Here is an 18,620-nt window from a genome sequence, read left to right as displayed (position 1 = left end):
GAGCATCTTAAGAGGCCCTACATGAATAGTTTAACATTTTCAAGTTCTCAATTCTACCAAAATCACAATGTAGCTATAAATACAATGTCAGCTATGGTATAGTTTCATAATACCTTTAGACTACTGGTTAATCTTTTCTCACAGGAAAGGATGCTTTATTGAGCAGATACTGATGGAGTGCTTGAACTAGAGTTGTAGGTTTCTAAGACAATGTACTTCGCTTGAAACATGCCCTGCATGGTGTCTTGGTAATTTCACATTAAAACAAACAAACAAAAAACAACAACAGCTTTGTAAGTTGTATCAGCAGCTTTCAAAAAGCTTAAGTTTTGTTGTTTTTGTTTTTTTTTTTTCCAAAAAGGCATGAAAGACTGCTATACAAGTTGCATCCTCAGGTTTCAAATGACAAATCACATCCATAGAACATTGTTAGTAGTAGAGCCAAAACATCCCAGACACAATATTTTAGCTTACAGAACCAATTCCATCAGTAAGACACACGAGACAGATAATTCCCACATGCTGTATCTTTATTGTGCAAGTACTGTTCAAAGACACATATCCAAGAACAATTTACATTAACAGTGGCTAATTTGACTGGAAACAGATCTATTTGCTAGTGATTTGTACGCATGCAGCATGTCTTGTGGTGTAAAAATCTTAGCCAGGAGGCCAGCCCAACTGACGACCTCCCAGAATATGGAGATGTACATGATAGACAGACTGCCCACCCTCAGGCCCTTCATTCAAAACCATCCGGAATCCATTGGTCAGGCCCAGGTTAGCAGCACACTTCTTGCCAACAATCATTAAATGCCCAAGAAGCTGGAGGAGAAAAAGAGGGGAGAGGGCAAGAAGGGAAGAATGAGAGCAAAGAACTACTCAGAGGTCAGTTAGTTAATTCTAAGAAATTCAGCCACAGCTCTTCAAATTGCTTTCTGTCCGCAGCTGGTATTTTCCAAGCAAAGCTACAAAGGCTGACTGTGCATAATATAAGGAGAAGGAGCAAGCTATGGAATTTTTTCAAGCTAGACAGTAACAAACTACAAAGTTTCAGAGAAGCTATACTTCTATTGCAGTTAAAGGCCTGGTAACTTCAACAGGCAATATTAATTATTAAAAAGAAACTTGCAGGCCTTAAATGGTTTTAGCTAAAAATGGAACAGTTCAGGAATTCACAGCTGAATCTCCCCTTCTTCAGCTCGAATCTATCAAAAGACCCAACCTCTGTTCTCCACATTAGAAGTGCTACTCTGTATATTCTCTATATGAAGTACTACTTACCATAAACTAGAGTTTAGACATGCATCAGACAGTACTCCAGAACAACAATGCATTCTGCACTGCAAATACATACCCAGAGATTTGTTTAGCTTTATACCACTATCTTTACTGTGAAAGCTGAGTTCAATTCCCATTCTAAACTAGAACCAAATAATTACAGTATCAAAAAACTACTTTATTTCTTCATAATGTCTAGAAATAAAAGGAGATAAAAGTATAAGTATTTATAAGTAGTTTAGTGTACAGAATACTTCTATAATACTTACAGATTCATCAGAATCTTCTGCTTCAGATAACCTGACAATTGGCTTCTTAGGAATCACTAGAAAATGCGTTGGAGCTTGAGGTGAGATATCATGGAACGCAAGGCACTGGAGGAAGAACAAATGGGTAAAAAGTAAACTTACTTCAGAGAAAGATAAGAATTTAAGGAAATCAGTAAAGCTCCATGACACTTAGGCAGATTATCAGATACTCTAAACATAACCAGAGGTGTTTTTTTCTTCATTGATATATGCCTAGGATTTATTATTTCTACACACAAAGCACATACTTAACAAAACCTACTGGTGTGAACAAATAATGATTTTTCTTTTATTTTTTTAATGTTTTTTAAGAGCTGTAGCCTTCCCAGCAAGTTAACAAACAACTGACTTCACAATTTTTCCTCTCCAACTATAACAGCTAAGAGAGCTGATGATATATGTATCTATAGAAAGTACAATTACTCTCATTTTTCCTCTTATTTTGCTCTGTTCAATAAGAAAAGAGCAAACAGTTGCCAGCCATAACACAAAAATGTCTAAGTATTCCCTTGGTCAGAAATAGGGAACCTGCTTTAGTGAAGAAATCAAACTGGACAGTCCCCAGAAGTTCCTTCCAAATCCTACAATACCATGACAGCAATGCAGCAGCTATGCAGTTGAAGCCATACTATATTTCCTGTTCTCCGTAACACCAAGTATTTCAGAGAAAGACTATTTCCAAATAGTGTATTTCAGATGTTTTCAGACTGAGAAAAGGGAAAAGGGATCACCTTTGAAATATGAACAGCTATGCATGGTAAGTAGTTTACTCCTACCTTATTTTACACAAGTATTAATATCTGTTCTGAAACTGCATGCAGTACCTCCTTAGAGAGATCAAATATGCCTCAGCATTTACCTCCAGAAGTAGTTTTTTTCCACGTCTTTTCACAACGCAAAGTCTTCCCTATATCAGTTTTGCCTCACTTTAAATCTCTAAACAGATCTTAAGTAGGGTTAATAAAATGAATTAAAGATTACTCTCTATAAAAAAACTAAGCTCTAAAAGCACAGTTTTGGGTAAAATCAACCAAGACAGTGCAGCTAATTGCTCTTCCAAAGAATACTCAATATTACTGGCTGTCAGAGCTGTCTATCTACTCTCAAGACTAATAAGGCAGCCAACAGCATTATTCTCAGTTAAGCAATCCTAAGGCTGTTGCCAGAACAGCTTGGGGGGAGGGGGAAATACACACACACTCTGACACGAAAGCACATTATCCTGATACTCTGAAACCAGGGAAACTTCCCTTGAAAGTAAACAGAAGCTGCAACATGACTACGATGTGTTAAAACATTGTTTCAGAGTATCAGGATACCCATCATTGTGAAGTACACAGATAAGGCACGGAGATGTATTGCCTATTCACATCCAAACCAGCTGAGTTCCTCCACACCGCAATGCACCAGCGGCAGCAGATCCCCCCCATCATAGAATGGCTGCTTCCAGACTTCTACCAACAGAACCAGCAGCTAAAACGCTCCTTAATTCCCTACTTTAATAGCAGGGCCTAAGAGGCAGAGCCCCACACGAGCCATGACGTCTGGAGGCTTCGTCCCTCCCGCCCCAAAGCCCGGGGTGGTTAGAAGCAGAGGGTGCCCTGCCCTCACCTGCTCGTCCTCGTAGATGATGTTGGCAGGAATCTCCTTGCGAATGATCTTCCCGAAGATGGTGTCCCCGCCGGGGCGCGCAGCCTGCGCCTTACTGATCTCGTCAGACATGGCGACTCACCATCAGGCACCCGCAGACACCACGCCGCCCTGCTTTCCTTCCACCTCAGCTCCGCCCCTCGCCGAGCTCATTAACCCGGCTGAGCACCGCCTCCCTTCCTTTATTCGCCCTATTGGCTGAGTCGCCTGCCTTTTTGGCTCGGTGTATTTAGCTTTAGTTTAAGGACCAATACATCAGTTTAGCCAAATGAATCCATAAGCGGCAGTTCTAAAACTTCCCATTTTGGCTGTAGTGAGTGACGAGTTGTGTTCTTCCTCTATCCCTGGAGGCACTATAGAATACTTTTATCTTCTGCCTCATGCTTTTGCCTCACGAGAAGTACTAGTGTGACAATAGAATGCTTTTATCTTTCACCTCAGAATGCACAAGAATATTTTCCCCAGGTTCCACATATATTGCTTATATATTCCATATATATGCTTATATATATATTGCATATATATGCTTATATATATATTGCATATATAGTGTCTGACTATATTTTTGTGATTGGGCAGAATTTCTTTTTTTTTTTTTTTTTTTTTTTCCAAGCATTTGACTTCAACGTTTTTGTCTCACCAGGTATATCACATATTGTTTTGAAAACAATAAAACCTTTTCACAGAATCACAGAATGACCCGGGTTGGAAGGGATCTCAAGGATCATGTAGTTCCAACCCCCCTGCCTGGCAGGGCCACCAAACATACACCTTTACTAGATCAGGTTGCCCAGGAGACCCCATAGATCCCCATAGAGACCCCATAGATCAGGTTGCCCATGGCCCCGTCCAACCTGGCCTTGAACACCTCCAAGGACGGGGCATCCACAACCTCCCTGGGCAGCCTGTTCCAGGACCTAACCACTCTCCTAGTGAAGAACTTCCCCCTAACATCCAACCTAAATCTTCCCTCTTTTAACTTAAAACCATTTCCCCGTGTCCTTCTATTGTCAGCCCTTTCCAAGAGTTTACTCCCCTCCTGGGAGTAAGTTCCCTTCAGGTATTGGAAGGCTTTGCGGTTAAAATAAATAAATAAATAAACAACAGTAAAAAGCTGATTGCATTTTAAATCCTCATGCTCCCTTTGGCTAAAATAGGCCCAGGGGGCGCGGCCTCTGCTCGATCTCTGAGCTGAAGCAGAACGAACGCTGCCCGGCACCAGAGAGGTGGCTCGTTGAACTCGGCCGGGCGGCTTTAGAGGGTGCACCCATTTGCGCCGTGCGGGGGGCGGAACCGGAAACTCCGAGCATGTCCTTCCGCCTCCCGCATATCGGTCGCCATGGCGAGCCGCGGGAGGGTGAGAGCAGTGCGCATGCGTGGTGGGGAGGGGGCTTCTACGATCTAGGCTGGCTGGTGGCGCTGGGTGAAGGCCTGGCCGGATTCAGGCCCAACATGTCGGGTTTCTCTGGTCCTCGGGGGCTGCCTCGAGTCAACTGGAGCCTGGGCCCAACGGGGAAAGGACGAAGGCGGCCCGCGCGGGGTCGTGCAGTCGGGGTCGTCGCCGTCCCTTCCCCGATCGGCCCGTACCCGCCTGAGCCTCCGGGAGGGGGGAGACGTCGAGGAGAGGGGAGATGCTGTGGGGGCTGTGCGCCGTGCTGTGCGCCGTGCCAGCTGCTGTGGCTCCGTTGGTCGGTTATGGAAGTGTAAAGAGTAACGGCACGCAATGTACTTACCATGTTTTTGCTGGTATTTCATTGGAAGTTACATGAGAAATGTCGATCAGTGAGTCTCTGATTCAAAGCTGTTAGTAATGTTGATAGTGCAGTTTGTGAGGATGGTATACATATATACCATATATTTTAAACAATGCTATTGAAATGGTGTAGGCAGATCTACTGAAATAGATTTATAGGACAAGAAATTGCTTGCCGGCTGCTAATGTCATTTGTCGGTCTGTTTCCCACAGTTTCAAGCACCTGGGGAATGGTTCATGAGCAGCACAGGTCTATGCTGGCTGTGAATTATTGAGGACGTGGAAAGTGAGTGGGAGTTAGCAGAGTCCACCTCTTCCATATGGCTGCACACGTGGTTTAACTCACTGTCAACTCCTGTACCAAGCCTTGTAAAAGAAAAGGTTTTAGCATAAGCATACCACTGACTTTTAAGTTGTGGGTAGTGTATTGGTCTACCTTGTGGCACAAAGATCTATACTGCAGCAATATATCCTCAACAGCAGGATACTTGATAGTGAGTTAGTGTCTATTCACTGCAGTGAAATGAGAATGCAATTTGTTGGTGTTTGTAAGTTGTCCCTTAATAGCACTAGTGAAGAAGATAAGTATTTCTCATTTATAAGTGTGTCTCTCCTCTTTTTCCTTCTGAGAAATTTGTTGAATAGTAATTGTGAGAGCACAGTTCAAGGTCATCGTGAAGTACTGAGGGCTGCACCTTTCTGAAGAGCCTAAACATACTAGAAAGTACTAGAAATAACTCCAGATGATATCCCCTTAATAATCCTTCTGGATCTGAAGTCAGGATTTCCTGGAGATTGCATTGATTCGTGATATTATATGTGAATAAGCAGTCAAAACTTTATGACTGTAAGCTGTGATTCTCAGTATTTTTACTGTATATCCATAGACAGATCTGTCATTGTTACTTCGTAATTCCTGGTTTTCTAGCTGGTCTGGCATTTGTATTTAGGGGAAAGACTTTGTTTTGGATTTGCCAAATCACCTGTAGAAGATATTAGCTAGGTATTACAGAGGGACATTAAAAGTATGTGTTCTAACTAGTTACTGTACAATTTCAAAATCCATTTGGAATTCAATTTTCAGCTTCCATACAGTGGCTTGTAAGAGTAATTTAACCATTTAGATTTCTTTGCTTTATTTTATTTGTTTGTTTGTTTTGAATTGCAGAATATACACAAATATGATCATAGTAGTCCCTTTAGGTGACATATTTGCACAGTTACTCAGGTTCTGTTGTTTCTGACTTATATTGGCATAATAGATTTGCTTGCATGAAAGTATTTTTCAGATTATATCCTCATTATGTCAGATGATTATTTAGAAGTGTACTGCTGGTCCTCTCCAGTATTTCAGGTTGATCTGAAGTATCTAGAACTGTTTAGGATTTTTTCTTAAATCTGCTGTGGCTACAAGCTAACTGATCAGGAACTGAGGTATAGTACCTCTGATACTGATTTCATACCAAGTGTTGTACTAAACAGAAGTGCTGTGAAAGATCATCTAAAACGCTTTTAATAAGAGCATAGTTGTTTTAACTAAGAATCTTCCTTGCAAGCACACTGGTTCTATTCATCTTGTATTTACAGGCTTTGAGGCTTTTTAAATTGTTACACAGAACTCGGCAACAAGTTTTTAAGAATGATGCAAGAGCCCTTGAAGGTAAGATAGGCTTTTGTGTGATGGGTGCATGTTACATGCCAAAATAAGATTAATTCTTAGTGGTGTCATTGCTGTGTTCATTAGAGCTACTTCTTAATGTTATGGGGAGGGAGTTGTACCAATGCTGTCTTTTTGTTAAGAATGTGGAAGTGGTGAAGAGATCTAAAAATTCTACCTTTTCCAGAGAAGGTGGTGTCAGTTCTGCAGCTCTAGTTTGTATTTAACTGTTCTAATGCTTCCATAAAAATGATAAGGTATGTGATGCAAGAGTCAAAATGCAAGGTAAGGAGATGGGCTCACAGTAATTTCAATAGCGATCATGCTGTCTCATCCAATTTTTTTCATGGGAAATAGCTAACTGAATATGTAGAATCAATCGTAGAATGGCATGGATGAGAAGGGACCTTGAAGATCATCTGGTTCCCCACTGCTGTGGGTAGGGTTGCCAGCTGCTAGATTGGGCTGCCCTGCAACCCATCAAGCCTGACTCTGAACACCTCCAGGGAGGAAGCATCCATGGCTTCTCTGGACAGTGCCTCACTACTCTCTCAAGTATTTTTTCTTAACATCTAACCTAAGCCTCCCCTCTTCTAGTTTAAGTCCGTTCTCCCTTGTCCTGAAATTTTTGCAGTGCTTTCTGTATGTTAGATATTTGTAAAGCTGAGAAGGCTAGGTGGACAGATCTGGCACTGTATCTTGTTTTGTACCAGTAAACTCAAACTTTGACATCACCGGAATACTCTCGAAATCTTGTATTTTTTAGAATGAGCGTGCCAAGAAGGGGTTGATATATATATATATATATATATATGTGTATGTATGTATGTATGTATGTATGTATGTATAAGGTAGATACATAGACAAAGGAGCATAGACATAAGCCAAGTTAAGAAGCAGACCTGAAGTAGATATTACAGCCTTATCGTCATGAGCTTTGTTGCAATCACAATGACAAGATACTAATGTTTTGTTCACATTTTATTTACTTTGCTTACTTTATTTAGCTGCAAGACAAAAGATAAATGAAGAATTCAGAAAAAACCAAAGTGAGACATCTGAAGAGAAAATAAATGAGGTATTTCTTGTTTTCATTATATTTAAGTTTTATTCGTTTTTTTTCTTTGAGTATAAAGAATGCCTTTTACTTAAAAAATCCCCACAGATACTTACTGAATCATTATAAGAAGTGGTTCTGGAAAGACTTTCTCATGGATCTGTGTTTATAAATATATTGATGTTAATAGCCTGTCATAGAATTTTGCACATAAGAAAAATACTTAAGGAGGCTTCTTCTAGTAGTTCATTGTGATAATTTTGAAGCGTATATTCTTGGCAGAAAAAGCTGTTCTGCTATTTTTTTAAGGAATTTTGTGTTCCTGTTCTGCCCATAATTTATATTTGAGCTTTTTTTCATTTGAACTTATCTGTTTAGTTTATTGGATAACAAAGTTATGAAAGTTTTAAATAATCTTCAGATTATTATTAATTGGCATTGTGTATGCAGTCTAGCTGCTAATGGGTGTTCTGGATATTTCCCATTTGAAAGAGGAAGGGTACAGAGAAATTTTTTGTGCCCAAATCCTCAGCTCCAACTCTTACATTGCAAAAATCCTCTCCTGCTGATATGCACTGCTTCCTGGTGCAGGCAGGGTGTCTCATTTGTGCAAATTAACTTATTTTCGAGAAAGATATCATGCAAACAAGTATGAGGCTTCTGGTAATTACTTAGCAAAATATGCAAGGGTTACTCTGTTTATCCTCTTAATGAGGAAGGGAATTGTGGGCCTTTTGCTAATTATGCTATGCTAATCTTTAGATATTATCTGTTCCTCTACCTCCTTTGATAAACCTCAGTATTCTTGTCATTTTTGGCCCCTATTTTTTTCCACTTTATTTCAAAAGCAGGAATGTTAAATTCAATAGCTTGCCCTTTCATTCACTGATGTATGCTACCACTGAAATGGCCCGTGAAGCTGTCACATGAAGTTCCCAGTGAATGGAAAAGGGGAACCGTCTCTCCCATATTCAGGGAAGGGAGAAAGGAAGCTGAAGACCCGTGAGCTTCACGTCTGTGCCTGGGAAGATCATGGAGCAGATCCTTCTGAATGTGATCTGAGACAGCCAGCATGGCTTCACCATGGCTTCACTGTTAGGTCGATAATAATTGGTTGGATGGCTGTAGCCAGAGGGTCGTTGTCAGTGGCTGTATGATGAGGTGAAGGCCAGTCACAAGTGGCGTCCCCCAAAGATCTGTCTTGGAACTAGTGCTTTTCAACATCTTTATCAGTGACATAGATGGTGGGATTGAGTGTACCCTCAGTAAGTTTGCTGTGGTATATATAGTTACTTGTTTTGGTAATTGCTTTCTACCATGTTCCTTTGCTGTTTTAATCAGATGCATAGATTTTATGCTGCTATATTCTTTTCAGCAAAAGGCTTGATATTCTGTAGCTGTTTTATCAACCATGACCTCCAAAATTAAAGCTATGTAGAGATAGTAAATAGCTTACTGAATAATAGACCTGACTGCCTTTCATCATTCAATACCTCTCAAATGTGGGAAAAAAAAAAAAGGGGATTTTTTTTTTTTTTGCATTTTTTATTGCATTTTTTTTTTGCATTTTTTATTTTTTTTATTTTTTTATTTGCATTTTTTTTTGCATTTTTTATTTTTTTTTTTATTTTTATTTATTTTTTTATTTGCATTTTTTTTTGCATTTTTTATTTTTTTTTTAAAGTGCTATTTCAACTACTGTTTGTTTGTTTCTCTTTATTAGCTTCTGAAAATAGCTTCAGATGTTGAAGTGATTCTCAGAACTTCTGTTATTCAGGCAGTTCACACAGATTCCGACAAAATATGTGAGTAGAGCTGCATGCTTAAGGACATTTTTAAATGTTGCGTTTCAGTAAATGAATAGAAAACTTGAAAACTAAGCAGAATAGAGAGGGCACAGCTCTGCCTGTTGTTCGTTTTTCTGCCTATACCTCTAATTTACTCGTATAGCAGTTTCAAACATACACATTTTATATTCTTTTTTCCTTTTTTTTTTTTTTTCTTTCTTCCTTTTGTATAGTGGGAGCTATTAGAAGAGAAGCTCAAACTAGCTTCAATGCCCTCAGTGTAAAAAAGAAGTTATACTTGGTACCCTAACCATTAGCTTGCATGTACTGGCTAACCAGTCTGTGTATTAATGAATTAGCCACAGTATCTGCAGGCTCTTGCTATACCGTATAGGTAGAAGTTGTCTGAGAAGAATTAACAAATGCAGTGTGTATGCTGCCTGTCCAACTGCTTTTTCTTTGAAGTGCTGTTTTCCATCCAAAACCTTGTTTTGACTGTTGAAGTTCAAGGTGGTGCCTTGGAATATTTGCCACAGGATGACAACTTTGATGCAGAGCCTGTCAGATTCTGAAATCTTAGCTCCTGGTTTGGAAATTTTCTTGTAGGTAGAGAAATATAAATTCATCTTGCAACCTAGTAGTAGTATATAGAAGAAATCTTCAGCTGCATACATTGTTTTCTTTCACTTCTGGTTAGTGGAGTCTGTAAATCTTAATATATACTTTCAGGTTTGGGTTTGGTAAAGCATTTAACATCAGAATAGCCATAATGATTGAGGCTAGAGATTTGTCTAGACTGTATTGGCTCTATTGTATAGAGATTCTAGGAGATGGTAGTAGAAGAGTAGGAACAGAGGAAATGTGCTTTGCTATCTTCCATCTGTTTACACTTGGCAACACTTCCTGAGGCAGGGGTAGTTTCTATTTTAGTTATCCTCAATTTCTTTGTGTTTCCTCCCATCATCCACTCAAATTTCTTGCATTCAGGTACTTGACAAAGAATTTAGTATGATTTATAAAAGAATAATTTGCTGTGTTCTTAATTATCAATCACTATCCATTTTTGCCAAGCTGCTCTTGAGTTTTTAAGACTTTTGTTGCCTCTATTTTGCTTTCTTCACCTATGGTAAAGCTTCTCTCTGAAACAGCAGCTGAATGTCTGTGAACATTCTGTTGATTTTTTTCCATGATCTTTCCAGTTCTACTATGTGTCTCTTTATATGAGGGCATCAGAGCTAGGTGGAGTCATCAGACTATGGGCAAAACAGGAGGTTTTGGCTGCTGTGTGCATACATGTATTTATTTTTACAAACTTACCTTGCATTCCTTAAAATCATTTAGATAATCATAGTAATTAAAGCAATTCATTGTTCTGCATGAAAGAGGAGAGAAAAAGGAAAAGCTAAGCAAAATGTTACAGAGGCTTATTGCTGCAGATTTGTCTTGAAATGAGTTGCTGTTAGAATCTTTTTAGTACATTTTATCTATTTTATCTGACAGTGTATGATTTAGCTACATCTGCTATTACTTGTCTGCAGTCCTGCCTCTTGAGTAGACAGGGGCAGAAGTAACATAACCTCAGGGAAATCAGTTTTCTTTCTTGTAGTCTGTGGAATATCAGTGTACTCTGGACCAAATGTTTGTTTTTACACTTGCATGTATACACTTACAATGCATACACATGCATTTTTGTAGGTTTGATATAATTTTAGCAGCTGTCTGACTTGGTCCAACTGTTTGTGCTTTAGTTTGTTCTGCCTGAGCAAATCTGACATGACACTGCCCTTTCCGCTAGTGAGGAAGGGACAGGTTGATTTCTGAAGAGCTAGATGCAAGAGTTTAGTAAGGAACAGGTTAAAGTGACACATAATTAGGCAGACCCAATATAATGCTGTTCTATGAGGACATAGTGGTAATAATTTTCAATTGATGCTTTCTGTTTCGGTTGGCATCTAAAGCATGTAAAAAGATGAATGTTATACAGATGAGATTTCAGGAGGTTGGAGTGGAATACCAAATTTAATACTAAATTTTGGGAACTGTTGAAGTAAACATAATCTGACTCAGGAGCATTAAAATTATTGTTCTCTCTTGTGCTAAAAGTTATTGCAATTCTTTGCCATTTTTTAATGAATTACTAATACCATTAAAATATTTTCAGTGTTCTTAAAAGCAAAAAGGTCAAAAATGTTCTTCCAACAGAAGGTATAATAATAAAATCAATATAATGTATTGCATTGTTAACATGATGCTGCTTATTTGCTTACCATAAGTTTAGATTTTTGTTTGACTGACCTGAGTTTTTGTTTTTAAATGTAAAACAATTTTATCATTTTAGTGGCATTTGACATAGGATGAAATTCTTAATAATTTTTTTTTTCTTTTACAGTACTCATACCCAGGAAGGATCTGCTACAAGACAATATTCCTTACTTTGATAAACCAATAAAAAAGCATGAATCCTGAGAAGACTATGCTCTTCTCCCCCATTATGATAAAACCTGGTAATGAGAACTCTGAAAAACAGTAGTAGGTACCTGTCTTAATTGTTTTCCAAATTTAAATTTTAATGCCAAGAAAATGTGAACTGAAAGCAGTTTTGTTTGTTATGATATCTCTGTGGGCTTCTTTTGAGGAAGATGGTGCTGTTTCCACAGAAATTCAAGGGACGCAATTTCCTTGAAAAAGAAAGTGTGTACATTTATGTACTGCTGAGTTTATGTTACTTCAGAGAGAAGTATCAGATACAGATTGTTTCCTAGCAGTCTAGAATTCTGAGGAACTAAATGCAAGTGAATTGCAGCTTTTAATCCTGATAATGTTATATACTATTTTGAAATAACTGAAAACCATGCTGTAAAACTTACCATTAAATTTATGTTTCACATCAAAAGGCTTGAATTATTAAGTTATCATTAACTCTACACTAAACTATTGTAATGTTTGAGAAAGTTCTTTAGGCTTGTCTGAATAAATTATTCAGGTGTTACAGAAAGCCAAGTGTGTGCAGTGTTTGCCTTCTCACACCTTTGAGTGGAGCAAGATTGACAGGGTTTGAGTTCATGAATGGCAATGAAACAAGAAAGCTGGAGGATATTGTAAATTGTTTTAGATCACAGGGTTTATGTATTTTGTTATGTTTATTATTTTTAAGCTTGTGACTATGTGAAGGCATTTTCCAAAGAAAAGAGACTTGTTTCTTAGTTGCAGTGGTTCTCATTTCCTGAGGTTGAGTTTATGGTGAGTTTTACTAAGCCGTTACCACTTCCTTCTCACTGAATTTATCACACCATTTGGTTCACTTCTGTTTTAATTGGAGCCTAACTGCAGTGATACGTACACAGAATTTTTTGATAACTCAGTACCAGGCACCATGCTAGAATCTAAGCGTGTAGTACCATGGAGGAAGGATTCCCTTTTAGATCCGAACTATTTTTATTAAGCACTAAAAATGTTTGTGCCTCATGCGTTGTCTGACATTAGTTGTGACTGTGCAAAACAAAAAACTAGCGCTTGAGTCCAGTCTTCTTCTCACGGGTTGAGACACTGGGCAAATTTTAAAACTGTTGCCTTCAGCTGCCACAATCAGAGTAGCCAGCAGTAAATACATTGTCTTTGTAGCAGAAATGCTAAGTCTTGGCTTGAAATAGTGATTGAGCACCTGGTGGGAAGGCAGGGCCAACCTAAGGGTGCATGCAGTGCATCTGATTGACTAGAAGGGCTGGAGCCAGGAGCCACCCCTTCCCAGACCTCATTTAAGTGTTGGCAGTGGAGGTGAGGGTGACTCTCTAGAGATCCCTGCATACCTGAGGTTTTCTGAAAGTAAGCAGCTTCTTTCCCATTCTTCTGTGCCCACTGCTATTACATTTGAATGAATCTTTGCTGGCCCATAGCCTGGGATCTTGCTGTTCTGCTGTCATTGTTACAATTTCCATCAGGCTGCATTCAGTAACTCTATTTCTGTTTCAGTGACATTTCCTACGGACGCAGCTAGAAATTCGCAAGCAAGTCACAGAATCACAGTATACCGGTTTGAAGGATCAGGATCATTAGTCCAACCCCCTGCCTAGCAGGGCCACCAAACATCTCCTTTACTAGATCAGGTTGCCCAGGGCTGTCCAAACTGGTCTGAAACCTCCAAGGACGGGGGCATCCACGAACCTCACTGGGCAGCTCTGTAGCGGACCTTACACTCTCTGATAACAGAACTTTCCCCTACATTCCAACTAAATCTCCTCTTCTAACTTAAAACCAATTTCCCTAGTCCTGCTATTAACAGCTTTCGAGAGTTACTCCTTGGGAGTAAGTTTCCCTCAGTTATTGAAAGGCATAGGTCACCCCGCAACTTCTCTTCTCCAGGGAACAAACCAACTCCTCAGCTTCTATAGGGGAGGTGCTCCAGCCCCTGATTCATCTTGTGAACCTCCTCTGGACCTTTCCAATAATCTCATATCTTTTTGTACTGAAGCTCACACCGTGGACACAGTGACTTCAGATTGTGGCTTCACAAGAGCAGAGAGAGAGGTACGATCCACCTCCCACCCTGTGATCCACCCTCTCCTGAGAGCCTAGGACCCATTTCTTTCCGCTGCCAGAAGAGCGCACTGCTGGCTCATTTAAAGTTTCATCTATCAGGACGCCTAGGTCTTTTCAGACCGAGCGCCTCAAGGAACAACTTCCTCCAGCCTGTACAAGTGCCTGGGGTTCTTCCGGCCAAGTGGCAAAACCTTAGCACTTTGCGTGTTTGACCTCATTAGGTCACCGAGACCAGCTTTCCGCCTTCAAGGTCCTCTGAATGGCATGTTCCCTCACTATCGCTGCACACTCAGTTTGTGTCATCCAGCAAACTTGCTGAGGGTGCTCATTTCCCTATCGATGTCATAATAAAGATGTTTAAAGAGCACCGTCCCCAAGACGACCCTTGAGCGGACCGCTCGTTAGCCGGCCTCCACTGAATGAGAGCATGACCACCACCTCTCGTCTGCGCTTTCAACCCAATTGCTACATCTAGTTGCCCACCCATCAAATCCACCTCTCCAATTTGAGTGAGGATGTGATGGGGACATGTAAAGGCTTGCTAGCGTCGCAGGTAAAGTGACATGCCCCGTCAGCCTTCCCTCATCACCAACGCCGACTCCATCATCGCAGGCCACAAGATTATTAGCATGACCTTCCCTGGTGAAGCATAGCTGGCTGTCGATCAATGCTCGTTCTGTTATGTGATCAAGCATGTTGTCCAGGAGGATCTGTTCCATAATCTTCCCAGGCACAGAGGTGAGACTCACCGGCCTGTAGTTACCCGGGTCGTCCCTGCTCCCCTTCTTGTAAATGGGAGTAACGTAAATGGGAGTGACGTGACCCTTCCTCCAATCATCCGGGACCTCACCTGACAGCCAAGTGACTGGAGACAGAACGAAATGCTTGCAGTTCTTGCTGTTTTGTTGTGGCCTGTATGCTCTACTACAAAACAAATGTCTTGGACTGGAGCAGATGCATTGTTCTAAGCATTTTGTGTCATTTGATTCCCAAAGATGAATGCTTCTGATTTTCCATTTGTTTTGCACCGTGTCTTTTTTTCTTAAAGAACTTAAGAGAGAGGTAGGTCAGGGTGAGAGAGCAAGAGGTAGTTGAATCTATAAAGAGAAAACATAACAGAATATGACCTTATGCAAAGTGACTAATTTTTAGCAGAAATTGCTTGGTAGTGGTCTGGCAAGAGTGACAGATTGCACAACCTTTAAGTTGTTGGTCACCTGGCATAGTGGAATTAGGAGTGAATTCATCTCCTCTGTAGTTGTGGCTTTTGGCTCTAGGAATAGCGTATTAGTGATATTTAAATTGATTTCATAAATCCGTGAGGCTCAAGAAGTCTTTACTCTTTCAGTGATTATGTAAAACTGTGTTGTCTGTTACTGTGCATAATACATACTGAAAAACTGAAGGATGCTTAACAGTAGATGGCACTGTTTTGGGACAGTGTTTGAAGAACCTGCAAGAGGATAAACTATTTGCATGTGACTAGATTTAGTGTTGTTGTGCTGCTATGTGTTTATTAACTTTCTGTCTTACATATGAATAGAAATGCAAACTTACAAACTAGGAATTTGACAGCCAGCTGTGTGTTTAATTTTGCATGCATCTTGAATACTCAATAAAAATACAGGGTTAATTACTGGAATAACATATAGAACTGCTGAGAAATAAAGGATGTCTTTGGAATAGTTAATAGAGTTCAGTGGTTGCAGGAACAGTCCTTACAATCCTGTACAGTATGCCTATGGTTGTGCACACTAACATTCCATGTTTCTGCTGCCCTTGTGCATTCCTGGGCAGCAGAGAGGAAGAGCTTTCAAGTGCTGAGGTGAGGAAAATCAAATTGTTAGACAAAATGCTACTAAAGTAAAAGACTGAGAGGACTATTAGTTGTTCTTGTTTCCTTGTTTTCAAAATTGGAATCTGGTGAGATCCACATACAGGGTAAAGAATTGAGCCTGAAAGTACTTAAAAGTTACACTCACTATTTGGTGCAGCAGATATTTCCTTTCTACTAATTTATCCATCAGCCTGAAAAGACTCTCATCAACCTGCTTTGTGAGCAGCTGTTTTCTCCTCCTCTGAATCTTTACTCACCTATATTGATTCATGTTCCAGTACCCAGTCCTCTCCTCCAGCTTCCATTACTATTTGCTTTCACTGTAAGTATGATTCTGTTTCCAATACTTACTATTGGCTTCGTGCTTGTGTATATTTTTTGTTTCCTTGAGAATTAAACATTAACTGAAATTTGGCTTAAAAACATTACTTGTTGGCTTGGAGGATCAATTCTAGTCAGGATAAAGTGTAATTTGATGGGCTCCCAGTAATGTGAATCAGTCATACTATGTAAGATATACCTTCATCAGCAACATAGAATCACCGAGGATGGAAAAGACCTACAAGATGATCCAGTCCAACCATCCATCACTCACCAATAGTTCTCACTAAACCATGTCCCTCAACTCAGCACTGAAATGTTCCTTGAACACCTCCAGGGTTGGTGACTCCACCACTTCCTGGAGCAGTCCATTCCACTGCCTGATCACTCTGTGAAAGTAGTATTTCCTGACATCCAGCCTAAATTTTCCATGGTGCAGCTTGAAGCCATTCTTTCTAGTCCTATCACCAGTTACATAAGAGAAGAGGCCGACCCCCAGCTTACAAGTAAATCTGGAGGGAGGAAAAGAGAGGAAGGACACATCTTCATGCTTTGATAAATATTAGTAAGTTTAATTTATCTTTTTAACCAAATATTTCTATTTAGTTGGCATTTTAATAATCTGGTTTGTGTCATACAACAGCATCTAGTTCCATTTTACACTTTCATTTTTCTCACAGTACAAACACCATCTAACCCAAAAGACTAAAGTTTGAGCCCAGGACCAGTCAAGATTAAGTAACCAGTCTGTGAAACTAATGTTCATAGGAGCTGGGAGGGAAGATGTCATTCTCTACACTGAACCATTAAAATGGAAACAGTTCTACTGTTACATCTGCTACTATAGCAGTTGCAGCCCATTTCTCTGACGTCAGCAGTTTTATGCTAAGGTTGATTCAGCATCAGCTGAGACTGTGGAAAAGCAGGTGATTTTTGAGAAGGTGTACATTTCTTTGGGTTAACATCCATTCCTTTGGGTGTAATTTCAAAGGCAACACGAATAGTGAGCTTTCTGCCATGGTTTGGACATCATACTATAATGGAACATCAGGGAAGGAATTTCCTGCATTAAAGCATAGTACTGAGAAAGGGGCAAAGAAGAAATTCTTTGGGAAAAGAAATTGCCTGCAATGTGAAAAAATTGCCTATTTTTTTTTTTCCTGGTCAATGGCATTTAATTAGGTGTGTAGCTTTCTCAATAAATATTCTCTGAACATGGGTCTTAACTGTGGAAATAAAAGCAGACAGATGGTCTCTATGTACCCTGCTGAGCTGCACATAACAGGATGGGGGAAGGGCTGGCTCCTGTCAAAGCAGTAAATGAAATACAAATTGAATGAGCGTGTCAACAAGGATAAGAGAATTAAAATTCATAGAAGGATGAGCAAATGGAATGAAAGAATACCAAGGACAGCCTTTGCACTACTGAAACAAAGATGCTGATATACTAAGTGGTTCTTAAAGCAATTTAGCACTATAAATTGTCCCATTTTCATTTTTTAATTCTAGTATGGGGTGCAGACTGAAGGTAAAAGGAAGATGTTATACCTGGACTGAAGGGATTCAGCAAATGAATAGAGAAATAGTAAAGGCAAATAATTTGTTTAATTTACACTTAATTATATTTTGACGCAGTCATAGTTATCACTGGCATCAGAAGCATGGCTGGCACACCAAAGCGCTTGAAGAGGAGCTCAGCCACCTTCTCACAGTTCATTATAGGGGACAGCGGGGCATTGGTGGCCAGTACAGCCAGCTCCTCAGGGCACACAGCCAGCTCATTGTAGAATATGTGGTGCCACAGCTCTTCCAGCTTGTCCCAGTCAGTGACCACACCACGAGTAAGAATGGAGCCATCCTTGCCCTGGCTGGGTGCCACTGATCATGGCTTCTCATCCCCAGCAAGCCCACTCCTAGTATGGCCCATCCCTGTGTCAATGACAACAGCACAAGGATCCTTGTACCTTGATGCTAAACCAGAGGCCATAAAAAATCTAGGACTGGCTCACTGCAGGGTGTGTTGTGATTGTTGTGGGAGTTGTGTGATTGTGAGTTGCCTGCCTGCATCACAGCGGGAGGAAGGTGACATCAGGGAAGGCAGAGAGGAGGGCAAGAAGGAAGACTCTGGTCGTTACAAGCTTGTCGGTCTTGCTTCGGTGCCTGGTAAAATTACGGAGAAAATTATGATGTGGGAGTTACCAAAAAACACCTGAAGGAAAATGCGGTCATTGGTCATAGTCAACATGGGTTCATGAGAGGAAAGTCCTGTTTAACTAACTTAATTTCCTTTTATGACAAGGTTACCCAACTAATTGGCCAAGGGAATTCAGATCACAGAATCACAGGATGATTTGGGTTGGAAGGGACCTCAAGGATCATGAAGCTCCAACCCCCCTGCCTGGCAGGGCCACCAAACTTCCATGTTTACTAGAT

General features: G+C 40.2%; 2 protein-coding genes across 2 annotated transcripts; one reads left to right on the top strand and one right to left on the bottom strand.

Moving 5' to 3' along the window:
• Positions 1 to 512: 512 nt before the first annotated feature.
• HINT1 (histidine triad nucleotide binding protein 1) lies at positions 513 to 3,404 on the bottom strand. Its single transcript, XM_015849406.1, has 3 exons — positions 3,201 to 3,404; positions 1,551 to 1,655; positions 513 to 825 (listed from the first exon to the last, which is right to left on the bottom strand). Exons 1-3 carry the CDS (start codon positions 3,309 to 3,311, stop codon positions 661 to 663), a joined length of 381 nt encoding a protein of 126 aa, XP_015704892.1. The 5' UTR covers positions 3,312 to 3,404; the 3' UTR covers positions 513 to 660.
• A 1,097-nt stretch (positions 3,405 to 4,501) lies between these two features.
• LYRM7 (LYR motif containing 7) lies at positions 4,502 to 12,488 on the top strand. Its single transcript, XM_015849405.2, has 5 exons — positions 4,502 to 4,596; positions 6,580 to 6,652; positions 7,657 to 7,727; positions 9,430 to 9,511; positions 11,883 to 12,488. Exons 1-5 carry the CDS (start codon positions 4,579 to 4,581, stop codon positions 11,957 to 11,959), a joined length of 321 nt encoding a protein of 106 aa, XP_015704891.1. The 5' UTR covers positions 4,502 to 4,578; the 3' UTR covers positions 11,960 to 12,488.
• The last annotated feature ends 6,132 nt before the right edge of the window (positions 12,489 to 18,620 follow it).

Source organism: Coturnix japonica, chromosome Z, assembly GCF_001577835.2.
Source record: "Coturnix japonica isolate 7356 chromosome Z, Coturnix japonica 2.1, whole genome shotgun sequence".
NCBI classification, from domain to species: Eukaryota; Metazoa; Chordata; class Aves; order Galliformes; family Phasianidae; genus Coturnix; species Coturnix japonica.
This window is presented reverse-complemented; position numbering and strand designations above follow the sequence as displayed.

Excerpts from the sequence above, each read along its gene's own strand:
- LYRM7 (XM_015849405.2), top strand. Across the intron at positions 6,653-7,656 it reads TGATGCAAGAGCCCTTGAAG|CTGCAAGACAAAAGATAAAT; the intron begins GTAAGATAGGCT and ends TACTTTATTTAG. Across the intron at positions 9,512-11,882 it reads CACAGATTCCGACAAAATAT|TACTCATACCCAGGAAGGAT; the intron begins GTGAGTAGAGCT and ends TTTCTTTTACAG.
- HINT1 (XM_015849406.1), bottom strand. The coding sequence starts at position 3,311 with ATGTCTGACGAGATCAGTAAGGCGCAGGCTGCGCGCCCCGGCGGGGAC. Across the intron at positions 1,656-3,200 it reads TCATCTACGAGGACGAGCAG|TGCCTTGCGTTCCATGATAT; the intron begins GTGAGGGCAGGG and ends TTCTTCCTCCAG. Across the intron at positions 826-1,550 it reads CAGAAGATTCTGATGAATCT|CTTCTTGGGCATTTAATGAT; the intron begins GTAAGTATTATA and ends TTTCTCCTCCAG.